We start from the raw sequence: 13,845 nt of genomic DNA on the forward strand, positions 1-13,845 counted from the left end.
CATCAGTTTCTTTTATGGAAAAAACTTGTCGCTGATGAAATTTATCACAGACTTAGGGTAGTATAGGGAGGTAATATCATGAAACACAGTTCAGTAAGACCATGATCTATATGTTTCAAAAAGGTTGAATAAACATTCATGACAATGAAAGAAGTGCTTGGACCCTCAATAGTCACAGATGAACTTGTTGCAACTTTGATGTGAAAATTTGAGAAAACCATCGATTCATAAAAGAATTATCCAAATTTTTCCTCACATATTGTGAACATGCTATATGAAATTGAAAACTGGTAGGTTAGGCTTCCACAAATTTTGTGCTGGCTGGTGCCTAAGCTTTTTTCTGAAACACAAAAAAGATGGGGGTCAGCACTTACCTTCCTTCACAGTTACCAAAATGGAAAGGATGAATTCTTTGGGCACATCATAACAGATGAGATATGGATTTAATTTGCTAACATGGAAAGAATAGCTCAATCAAAGCAGTGGGGACACTTGAGTTCTCCTAAAAAACCTGTAAAGGCCTGTCAAACACTTTCTTAAAAAAAAAGCTGATGGCACTGGTTTTTTGGGACTGTAAAGATGTGAACTTGGTTTAGTTAACGGAATGACAATTAATGTCGAAACTTACTGCAAGATATTTAAGAAATTGAGAAGGGCCATACAAAAAAACCACGGCATGCCGAGTTCAAGCATAGTTTTTCTTCATGATAATGCTCATCCGCCTACTGCAGTACACACAACACCAGATCAACAATTTCAAATGGGAGTTGTTTAACCACCCACCATACAGCTGTGATTTGGTTGCCAGTGATTATCATCTTTTTCTGAAATTGAAGAAATGGTTAGCAACACAAGTGTTTTGAAAATAAGTTGTTACTTTCTGAAGAGCCTCAGTATTAAGGAGTTGATCCAAACTATTAAGACTGATGAGTTCAATATCTTCAACTATTAAATAATATTATATTAAAAAAACATTACTAAATAAAATACATATATACCTCAAGAGAATCACCAGCTATAATAAGAGCACAATCTTGTTTTTTGCGAAATGCATTTAACTGTTGATGAGCATCAGTTCTAGTTACAACTGGATTGAATATAAACAGCTCTTGAGTTCGAGACACCAGCCTACTACTCTTAGCGATACATGTGGCTGTTTCTAACTTATCACCAGTCAGCATCCATACCTGCAGATCATTAGTAAATTCATCTATAATTCTTACCCAAATAGAAAATAAAATTTTGCTAGAGCAGGCATTTATATATTTTTGTAACTACTCAGTAACTATCAATTACACTTGGCTATTTGAAAAGGATTACATCAAATTTTATTATCAAAAATAATTTAATTTTAAAATAAATAATATTAATAAATTAATATATTAATTTATTAATGAATTATAGGAAGTATTTATTGAAAGTATATAATAAAGTCAAGCACATTTAATGAATAAAATAACTAAATATATATTCAGGAATCCAAATCATCATACGCCACACCATGATTCAATTTATATTATTATTTCTACTTTTTTCTCTCTTTTGGAAAGTTATATATAAATATTGTAACAAGACCGGCATAATGGACCTCTCTTTTTCTGTTTAGCCTCCAGAACTACTATAAGGTATTACTTCAGAAGATGAGCAAGGATGATATGTATGGATGTAAATAAAGTGTAGTCTTGTACAGTCTTAGGTCGACCATTCCTGAAATGTGTGGTTAATTGAAACCCAATCAAAGAACACCAGTATGCGCAGTCTAGTATTCAAGTCCATATAAAGGTAACTTCACTAGAACTCTCGACTTCAAAATCAGCTGATTTGTGAAGAGTTTAACCACTAGACAAACCCAGTGGGTTGGCATAATGGACATGAATAACAGATTCCTGCCAATTAAGAAGAAAGTAGTAGAAAATATAATAATGGGAAGAATCCAGAAAGGGGCTAAAAGGATCCCATTTTGTAAAGCTAACATGTCCGTTTAACAATCTTTCATTGTAACACTGCCTGCTGACACAACTAACATGTTGTTCAATGAGAAGGGGTTACTAGACCAGGGTAAGAATCTCATGGAAAAATATGGGATTGAACAATCATTCTTATGCTTCAAGCTGAGTCCAGTCCTGCAGGTAAAGAGTATAAATACTCCAGGAAAGACCAGTTGAGGGTCAGTTTGCGAGAGAGTTCTAAACCAGGAGTGATTATTTGAGCTTGAGGTGAGAGTATCCTACGAGGAGCTATTACACAAGTCAGTGAAGGAGCAATTTCTAGTGCATATACGTTCGACATCACAAATAATTCCAGTGTGGACAGTACAAGAAAATAAGAAATGGTTAAGTGAGATACTGTTCGACTATAAAAGAAAGAGATAATGTACTAAATTTCATTCATAAATTGTTAGGGTAGTTTTATTTGTGAACAGCAAAGGTATTTGCAGTGAAAGAACTTTATACTTGTCTTATCTATTGTACTATTGTTGTTAATAAAAGAATAGTTGTTAAAAAGTGTTAGATTAGCGGTCATACTAATGTTTTTTGTTAATGGAATTGAATTCTGGTTTTAAATGAATCCTGATGATTACTTTAAATTCTGTTATGTATGTAAACATTGTTTATTATTATTGCTGTCATTATTCTGATTATTATTGTGAGTTGTTTACTACTCTTATAGTCATTGTTATTATATAAATATTTTAAATTGTTTCTCTCGATATTCTGATTGAGCCTCAAGCACGCGACAATACAATATTATAAAATTATAATATTGAATTACATAAATTATATAAAGAATTATATAATTCCAATTTTCATATCTGTTACATTACAAAAACGTTAACTCTCATATAGGATTCCCTTGGGAGTACCTAGTTCTCATTCTTTAATGATCTAAAAACTGTAATATATAATGAATATGTTAGGGGTAGTTTTCTTTCACTGTTATTATAATAGTACTATATATATTATTATACATGTTATCATAACAATATAGTTGCTGTATATATTTTGTCTACAAAAGTGAGTTCATTTTAAACTTGCAAGATTTGTTACTAAAGTTACAATGAAATTTTGTAAGAAATGTGTACTTTGTAAAAGATTAGGATTAAACTATTATTGATATTATTTCCAGGCAATGGTTTGTTAGAGACAATTTCTCTAGGTTTTCATGTTTATAAAGCCATACGATCCTTTATGCTGGTATCAATCTTTCTTTTAGTTTGTTCTACCTATCCTAAATTTCAATTATAATTATCTCCGCAACTCTTTCCAATGGGTTTAGTTTTATTTTTAATATCTTCCTGAGGACATTTTCCTTGTTAATGGATAGCTTTGATCTTTAAGAATATTTTTTATCTTGTTGCTATAAGAGGGCACAGTACAATAACTATCTATGGTTTATCTTATCTTTCTCCATTCTAAAAAAAGTTAGGTATTATTGCTAAATTTTATGTCAATTTTTTCTATATGCTATCAATGATTATGTTGAGTAGGATGAAAAGAATATATGGTGATATATCTATCAGTATGCATAATTTGTTTTTTGTCATTACATTATCTGAAGCGATTTTATTATATTTATGAATTAATTCTAAATCAATGGTAGCAACATCTATTTACTTAGTTTTATATGAATGTTTTAGGTTTTTGTTAATTTTATTTTATTTTCCAAAAAGCTTTTAATATAAGAATTAAAAAAAAAGTTAATCCACACCTCTTACAACTCAATCCAACCATCCATACATCTCAACCAAACTGCTGAGATATATTACAAATTCCATTTTAGATCACTTACTTTCAGATTACCCATTCATGTTCAATAAATTTTATAAAAATTGTTATTAATTTGAAAATTTTTTTGTTTTATTAAACCTTTCAACCTTAAGCTTCATTTTTAAAATTATTTATTAGATTTAAGGTATTTTGTTTGTAAACTCACATCCTTAGTTCCTAAATCAACTGTTTTAAAAATTCACTGTAGTCTCTGAAATCTGTGCTTAACATTATTTAAGCTAAACATTCATGTTTGCAATTAACAGAAATCATAACATATCCGAAGTGTTACAATTATTGGTTGAAGGAATTTATATTTATATAAGATGTTGTGATAGATTGCCCCCCTTTCCTTATATATTCTTGGTCAAATTTATCCTGAAGCAATAATGGAGTATGCTTTGAAAAAATCTATGTTTAGAAATATGATTTGTTTTTTTTTTTGGCGAAAAACGCTTTTGCGTTATCATTGCCCGGATTAAACATAATGTGATCTGTAAAAATTTTAAAACAAAACTAGAAGGTTAAAAACTAACATCACATACAAGGGAAAAAATAAAAAACTAATAGCAGAGATAAGGCTTCACTAAACATCACATAAATCTTACAGCTAATATAATAGAGAGAATCTAACAGTAAAATAAATTTATTTAAAATAAAAAACTAAAATATAAAAAATTTAACAAAATCCGTTAAGGGGTATAAAGGGCCCCTTCAGAGATAACAAAGATTAACGTTCTAAAAAACTAAACTAATCTACAAAAACTACAAACAATAAAGCCGGTAACCTGGACCAAGCTTCAAGGCGGGATATAGTGTTCTGCAGTAGTCTCTCTGCTGTGGCTGTTGAACGGGATGTAATATATATATAGCAAAATTATCAAAAAATAATGAACATGAAACAGGTGGCTGCATATATTTAGTAATACTACTGATGGCTATAGAAAATAAGGCAGCACTTAAAAATACTTCTTTGAGGTACTCCATTCTCTAAGATGATGCTACCCGATGGAGAATCTCCAACATGGACATGGAAAGTTCAGTCATTTAAGAAACCTCTGATAAAAGCAAACATATTACCTTAGACTCTCATTCTTTGAGGGTGTACAGAGTACCACATTGCCAGGCTGTGTTGAACGCCTTTCTGATATCAAAGATAGGAATGAGGTGCTCGGGTAGTAGTAAAGTGTTTTAAATGGCTGTTTCCAATGACAATAAACAGTCGCTGGAGGATCGTGCTTGTTGGAAACCGCACCATTCTGGAGATGAAAGGCCATGTCTCTCTTAAGTACTGTGTAAGCCTGCGATTAAACATTCTCTTCATCACTTAGCATAAAATGCATATCAAAGAAATAGGGTGGTAGTAGCTTGAGGGGCTTCTTTTGTCTTTACCACGTTTAAGTACTGGTAAGACAATGGCTTCTGACCAGACCAAAGGGAAAACTTGTGAGGAGAAGAGACTATTATAAATACAGAATAGGTGTTGTAGCGCCAAATTAGAAAGGTGTGAGAGCATACTGAGATGAATGTTGTCAGGTCCAGAGGCGGTGTAACCTGAGTTTTTAAGTGCATGTGGCAACTCGAATGAAAATTTAATTCACTGACTGAATCACTAACATTTAACGATAGTACTTCCACCTGTAATTTATACCTCTGAAATTCATTACTGTATAAAGAGGTGAGGGACACTGAAAGGAAACAATCTGCCAAAATACTTGCCACTGTAGAAGGTGATGTAAGGAGTTCTCCTTCATGAATGAGTCTGAGAATGGATTGTTTTGGTGATCTGCGGATTGTATGGTTCTTTTTCCATACAGTAAACGTGGGAGTAGTGTGGGAGATGCTGTCCATGTAATTCTTTCATGACTTCCTCCTAATGTCTATGAATAGAATACCTGACGACATACTGCTCTATTCTTACGGTACGAATCTAGGTGTTCACTTGTAGGCCTATGGTTAAATTTGCGCAGTGCTTATCATTGATTGTTAATAGTGTTTTGGCAATCAGCATTTCACCAAGGAACAGAAATACATCTTGGGTGTCCTGAGGTTTGTGGGATATATCTATTAGCATTATCAAGTATCACAAACTTTAAGTTCATCAAGGGCGACTACCATTGTCATAATGTGGAAGGCTTTATGGTCTGTTCCAATCTGCCTTTTCAACAATCCATCCATGGTCTTTTATTAACCTTGCAGTCAACACCAAAGCTATAGTAACTGCCATGAAGGTTGTCACAAGCAGACCAATTAAGACGAGGGAGTAAATTTGGTGAGCAAAAGGAGAAGTTGATGTTTGACAGTGTGCCTGCCGATGAAGACATAAATGTGTATGACCCATCATTCAGTAGACGAAGGTCCAAAAGTCTTGTCTCACTTTGATTATCATATTTCCTCTAGAGGAGCAGAAAGATAAGCCTCAGGAAATATGGTGGGCATTGAAGTCTCCTACTATTAACGAAGGCGATGGGATTTGTGTGAGGAGATTTGACATTTCTAAGGGATTGAACTCTGAGTTTAGTGAGAAATACAAATTACAGATATGCAATTTGAAGGGGATAGAGACTTTCACAGCAACAGCAGGAATAAGGGCGGCTAGTGGAATCCTTGTAGCCGACACCTCATTCCTCATTCCACTACTCTCTCTACTGTCTACTACACAATTTTATCTCTCCCTGAAATAGCCTCTGGGTGAAAAAGCATCTTGTAAAAGATATGTTTCTTGGAAGCACATAATTATTGGTTCATGTGTGTGCGCCAATACTCTTAACGTTCCATTGAATAATGTTCATAAGTAAAGGTATTTATAGATACAGAACTGTAGGATAATATATAAAAGTTTGTTGCATGTAATCAGATTTTTATTTTTCATATTTTAAAGAACTACGATGCCTTGGGGTCGGGCGGTTCCTCAACCATATCCACCAGTATATGAGGTGATTTGCAAGAATGGGAAGTCGCAGATGACATCCCAGAGGGGGTGGTTACGTGGGTTCTCTTAACAGGGAGCTTATTAGATGGCTTAACGCCAGCTGTGATTACTCTTGTGCGTACAGGTAAAACTTTGGAAACAGGAACTTTCAAAGGGTCCCACTGTTGGATTCTTATGGATCATAAGAATTTTTTGTGGATTTGTAATTTTGGTCCCACAAGTACCGGTAAGATAACGGACACTCCAGCAAAGTGCACACATACTGGAGCTAGAGCTAAATATAACTGGGTTCGCCGAGGTGCCCAGAGGATGTTTGAGATTCACTACATACAGCCACTCACCCATCAGCATGATAGTTTCATCCTTGCGTTACGGTTGTATTTTGTAAGGTGTCACAACATCACAGAGTGTAAGTGAAAGAGGAAATGATGTAGAATGTTGTAAATCTATATAGTGTTCTTGGTGTAGTATATGTGTATAGTGTAAAGTGTTCTGCAGCTGTGGGTGTAGTGGAAAGAAAGGCTGCAGAAGGTCCATGGGGACACCAATCCCAAAATATGAAATGAGATGAAATATTTTCTTGTAGTTAGTGGTAGCAACAACTTTTTCATTTTAGCAGTTTGCAATACATTTGGCTTTTTAAACCCTAAGAAGATATTAAATAAAACAATTATTAAAAAAAAATCTGCGTACTAATTGTACATATTTATCTACCTAGAATAATTATGAGAAACTACACATTTTCTCTTCTTTTCTTACAGGAATCTTTTCATGATGCATAAGTTGTTAGCGATGTGAAATTTAATACTATTTCTACATTTTATGTTGTATTCAGGTGTATGTTAGTGTTAACAAAGAGGGGGCCATTAAAAGTCACCATTTTACATAGCCTACACAGGAACCCTTTAATGTCATTAAGCAATTCATTTTAGGGATTATGAATAAGTATAATAGTAATTATTGGTTTTCTGCATATTTCTTGAAGGTGCTATGGTTAATTGCTTTTTGTGATTATGACAATGTCAATTTTTTTATCAATATTATCAATTTATTTTACATAACATTTTTATTTAAAATTCAATGATTCTCCAGTTTCAAACAAGGTGATAAACAGCTTTAATAATGATAAAATAATACACATACCTTAATACCAGCATTTCTTAGAAGTTCAAGAGTAGTTCTAACTTTATCCTGTAATCTATCTTCGACACCAGTAACGCATAACAATTCCATTTCCCTTTCAAGACTCTCAATAACAGCTGCCACTCTAGAACCTCTTTCAGAAACACTCATTCGTGCAGCATTATATCTTGTCTAAAAAAAATTAATAACAAAATTATTTACCTTTTACAGTAATTATAACATGGAACTAGATTAACTTTAATTATTAGTAACTATTATTGATATGATATTTTGTTAGAAAAGTTTATTGTTTTTCACAACAAGGTTCAGTGTGGTAGTTTAACTAGATCACACGAATTCCAGATTTAGCAATCAATTACACGTGAATCAACGTCAGTAACTGAAACCAAATGATAAAACTACATCACAGGTTTCTTTTTTTATGTCTATGATATACAAAAAACATCTAAAGTACAAATGTTTCTATTAGATGCAGATAATGATGTACATACAGCCACTTGTAAGGTGAACTATGCAACAGCACATTCGACTCTGTAAACAAAGAAATGTAAAACTATTTAACTCATTATTTTCCCTAATATGTCAGGTAATGACTTTGGAAACAGTTTTGCATACCTTTTCATGAACAATTTTGATTTACCAATTCGATTATGTTGCAACCCACTTAAGAACCTAACGAACGATGTTCTAAGATAACTAATTACATATCTACATACAATCTGGCTATCTATTAAGGTTTTGTATTATGAAATAAAACCTACTACTTTATTTTAGCCACAACCAACTGAAAATCCTGTGCACTTCTTTAATGCATTGCAGTACAGGAAAAATAACATGTAAAGTGTAAAACAAATTCTGGGATGTGATTTTTCTTTTTAGTAATGTGTTCCAGAATTTCTTATTTAAAGATTGATGAGTCATTAATTCCACCTTTCTGAAAGTGTCAATTAAGTGGGTTAATAGAACCAAAAATGATTTTTATTGAAAAAGATTACTGAAATATTGGTTTTATGAAAAAAGCCTATTTTAAGATCTATAAAATAATTATATTTTTCTTGTGATAAATATAGGTTGTATATTTAATTTAATACCTAATTTAATTTTTGGTGACTTTTAACTTTTTTATATTAGATATTTTTTGAAGATCATTTCATTAAAATTGCTAAATTTCTATTTACCTTATAGAAAAATGTTAAGAAAAAGGAACATTTAAAGACTGTGGCATTTTTAAAAATTTAATTTATATAATATGATAAATGTAATCTTTGGTCACTTTTATCTTGTGATATTTTTTGAAGACCATTTCGTTAAAATTGCTAACTTTCTATTTACCTTATAGAAAAATGTCAAAAAGAAACATTTAAAGATTGTAACATTTAAAAAAAAAATTTATATATGATAAATAAATGTGAAATGAGTCTAAAATTATTAATAAAAATTTCTCTGCTTTTACTGATCTGAAAATTTACTTCTTTATTATTTGAATCACACTAGTATATAATTTCATTTAAAAAAACTGCAAAATTTAAAGAATATACATACTTTTAATAACAAAAATTAATGTAATTAATATTATAATTATATTAATTTATACTTTATACTGTGTTCCATGAAGAGGTATATACTTTTGATTTAGTATCACTAGTCAATTCTCCCATTGAAACTTTACAACCTTTTAACGAACGTTTAAAAATGTTCTGCGAAAATTTCAACCTTCTAAGATTTATAGAAAAAAATTGAGGCTTTTAAATAAAAACAACAATTTCAGAAAAACATTTTTTGTTCATTACAAAATAGCAGGTAAAAAATCATTAAAACCAGTTGATGTTGAACAGCTGTTCAAATTGAATAAAACAGGTTAATAATTAGATATAATCTTGCTTCACTTAACTGTAAAAATTTAATTGTTAAAATGGGATTTAAAACTGAACAAAAAGTTAAATGTTGTGCACACATAGGCTATTGCATCTGACAATCTCGCAAAATCCATACAATAATTCAGAATTAGATTTCCTGATGTTGATCCACCAACCAAACGGTTAATATCTAAGTGGAAGTGTTTGTTGTTGGAAATTGACAGTGTAGTTAAAATATACAGCCAATCTACTGATGAAAAAAGGAAATTGTGTGTGCTTGATTATTGCAATCCCCAGGTAAACCTAATTTGGTGAGAAAAGTTTCTTTAGATACTGGTGTGCCAAAATCGACTGTCCAAAGAATAGCACAAAGGAATAAAGTAAAATCTTTAAAAAGACAACTAGTGGAAGATGACCCAGATAGGAGTTGAGTTTTGTTCGTGTATTATTAAGCATCATTAAGTTGAACAGAATGTGTTGCATTCTCAGATAAATCTACTTTCTAATTAACAGTATAATAGGCAGATGTAACTAATTAACCAAAACACCGAAAACCCTCATATTCTTGAGTAGAAGAAGCTTAAACCATAAGGCATTATCAATGGTATATTATCCTACATGTCAGACAACACAATGACTGCAAACAGATACCTAGAAGTGTTAAATTAACTTATAATGGCTTTATTCTACTGTTCCAGAAATGAGATATGCTATTTTTCAGCAAGAAGGAGCTGCACCTCATTTGCAAATCCAGTTAAATTGCTACTAAATAGTTCACCTTCAGGATCATTAGATTGGTCATGGAAGACCTTACTGTTTGTTACTTTTTCTTGGGGTTATTTAAAGGAATGTGTGTACTCTCATAGCCACAGTAATAAATGTTGAAAAAATGTCGCTGAAGAATACATACATGAATTCCAAGAAATTTCTATTAACTACGCATGTACAGGGTAGGATCAAAAAGTTGTAGGACTGAATTAATTAAAATTTTTTTATTGAACTAATTGGTACAAATCCTTAGTAGTTCTCGAAATAGCACCCTTGTGCTTCGACACGTGTATAACGTGACTCCCATTGCACTTACGCCTTCTGAAACTCACTTTCTGGAATCCCTTCAGAGATGCCGTCATGGCCCCTTGGACGTCTTCTATGGAGCTGTATCGGTTTCCCTTTAGGTCCTGCTTGAGCCGAGGAAAGAGGAAGAAGTCTGGTGGTGCCAGATCTAGAACGCAAGGGGGGTGAGGCAATGTGGCAACCCTATGCTTGGCCAGAAACTCCCTCAGCAGCAGCGCCATGTGGCATGGTGCATTGTCGTGGTGAAGCTTCCAAGAATTGACGATGTCTGGCCACACACAGAGGACATAATTCCGCAACCTGTTAAGCACTGTTAAAAACTAGCATTCACAGTCGGTCCAGGGGTACAAACTTTGGTCACATTTTCATCAATCCTTGAAGTTGACGGGTGACCGGCACGCTGGTCGTCTTTGACGAGCTCCTGTTCCCCCCGGAACAGCTTAAGCCACTTAAACACTGTTGAGCGGCTCATGGCAGCATTCCTGTAGGCGTCCTTAATTATTTCAAGGGTCTCCGTCACGGTTTTCCCGAGTTTGATGCAGAATTAGATGGTGTAGCGCTGCTCGAGATTTTTACCTATCTCAGATCGCGACGACACTTCTTAACAGAGGTTCACAGAAATCAATGTGCTTACTCTCTGCTTGCCCGCAGGCGACTGGAAAAAATATCGGTCTCTTCAAAAGGCTCCCCACTACCACGCTCAGGTGGTTTGACCCTCTCCACCGCTCCGTTTGTGCTATAGAAATTCAGTCCTACTACTTTTTGATCCTACCCTGTACACGAGTTTTTAAACGATGTTACAGTGTGTCGCTGTTGATGGATTTAAGTTTGATTAAAGTATTTTCTTTAATAATTCATAAAAAAATTTCTCATAATTTTAGGAGTTGTTTTCATTTTGTAATTCATCTGATTTTAATCATTTTCGCCAGCTACTTTGTAATGAATAAACGTGTGGTTTATCTGAAATTGATTACTTTCATTTGAAAGCCACCATTTTGTTTCTATACATCCTAGAAGGCTAAAATTTTCACAGAACATTTTTAGAATCTTCCTTAAAAATTCTGTAAAGTTTCAATAAAATTGGTGGGGGAATGAGAGAGTGACACCTAACTCAAAAACATATACCACCTCTTTATGGGACACATTTTGTGCGTGTGTGTGCATATATATATATATATATATGAAACTTAAAACCACCAAAACACAGTAATCAGATAAGTTAAACTTATCAAATTAATAGAAAGAATTGATTTTTGTGGGATCCCACATATTCCAGTTTGTATTCAATTCTATAATTACTCAAAATTAAAAAGAAATGCCCATTACAGTACTGGGCAGGGCTGTTGCGTGTTTGACTTCAGGATCATAAAAAGAAAAATCGGGTGGGGCTGTGTTGGGGCGCACGGCTATTAGTTTAACGTGTTATATTACAGACCTTGGATGAAGTTCCTCAGAGCTACAGACTGACCAACTTATCCGTAGTGTTAAATGGAAGAGACACCATCGTATTATTTTAACAAAACTTTAAGTCTCCAATGGAAAATTTTAGTTCCTTCATTTAGCCAACTCTACAGATAAATTGGTCAGTTTGTATGTCAGCGAGTAACTTTTAGTGTATTTGATTGAAATAAAAATGAGACATTGACTGTGTACTAAATTATTAACATAAAACAGATACACTAAATGGTACATGATATTTATTTTGACTAATATTTGATGACAATTTTGTTCAACATTGGTCTGTGATATGAGAAATAAGGGACATAAAGCATAGTAAGCAGTGGTAGAGGTGCTAGCGCCATGCCAGCTTTGCATCATTTGCTTAGCACCGGACATTGGGATACCTGTGCATGGCCCATAACCTCTCCTTTCCAATCATATGCGTCATTTATATTTCAGGTTGGCTTTTATGTGCGCTGAGGCTAACATATTGAATTTTTATACTCTTTTTATGTTACTTTAATTTTTTACAAATAAAGACCTATCATTACTTAAATTGATCTATCTTGACAAACGCTAAACACACACACACACGAATCACCTCGCTATCATGTCTAAATCACGAGCTACACTAAATGGAACTGAGCAAGAGTGTTTTAGTTGACCAGCGCTGTGCCCCCTCCAGGATAACCTACTTATCAGTGACACAAACTCAAAGTTGTATCAGCGAGCTGACCATGCAAGTTATAAAATGACACAGCATTTATGTCTGTAAGACTAATAGTTAAGAGTTATTAAGTCTAGACGATATAGATCTTTTTGTTACGCTACAAATTATAGTTCTGGTACCTGTATGATTCAGTGTGATTTTAAAGACATTTCACGTCAACACTGTAATTCTGGCAAATTCTAGTTTTAAAAGCTATTGATTTTGTTAATTATAGAATTGATAAACAACTGAAGATGCAGGATCCTGTGAAAATTGATTCTTGATACGTTTAAAGTTTCATTCATGTTGAATTAGTTTTGCATAGCGGTAAATATATATATATATATATATATATACACACACACACACACACATATTAACTCCCCGTTGCAGCGTCGCTCATGCTAAATGGTTAATTACATTTCCTGTAGTGATCAATCTTTTTATTTTATGTTTTTTAGTCAAGTAACCTGAGGCAAGTGCAGCCAATCATATAATATACAGTAACGGTGACAGTGGCTGTGTTGCTTGAACCACAGCACCATATATACTTTCATAATCCTTAAAAAAAAATTGGAATTAAAAAACACAAAAATGGTTTTTAAATATTTATGTAACAAATATTTGAAATTGCAAATCTACTGAATATGAAAAATGATGAATAGAAAAAAAAATAAGGGCCATAATTAGGGACTATTATCAAAAAATTAGCAAAAGTAAAGGAAACAGAAAAATATTAAATTGTAATCAATAGACTAGAAACTGAAATTATCCAAAAAAAATAACTTAAGTAATGGGATAAGACAATGACAAACAGCAAGAATTAATATAGCAAAATACAACTTACAAGATTAGATCCAAAACAAATTCATTGATAGCTAGTCATTAGCCATACTGAAAGTACAGATTAATAATAGAACTAGG

General features: G+C 32.9%; 1 protein-coding gene across 5 annotated transcripts in view; it reads right to left on the reverse strand.

Moving 5' to 3' along the window:
* Positions 1 to 13,845, reverse strand: part of LOC142326583 (putative phospholipid-transporting ATPase IIB) — a 115,531-nt gene that overhangs the window by 26,522 nt on the left and 75,164 nt on the right. For all 5 annotated transcript variants that reach the window (XM_075369176.1, XM_075369171.1, XM_075369197.1 and 2 more), the window contains 2 exons: positions 7,843 to 8,013; positions 999 to 1,187 (listed from right to left, as the gene is read on the reverse strand). In XM_075369176.1, coding sequence (XP_075225291.1) covers positions 999 to 1,187; positions 7,843 to 8,013 — 360 coding nt within the window. The remainder of the gene's footprint in view (positions 1 to 998; positions 1,188 to 7,842; positions 8,014 to 13,845) is intronic.

This window comes from Lycorma delicatula, chromosome 1 (genome assembly GCF_047948215.1).
Source record: "Lycorma delicatula isolate Av1 chromosome 1, ASM4794821v1, whole genome shotgun sequence".
Taxonomy (NCBI): domain Eukaryota; kingdom Metazoa; phylum Arthropoda; class Insecta; order Hemiptera; family Fulgoridae; genus Lycorma; species Lycorma delicatula.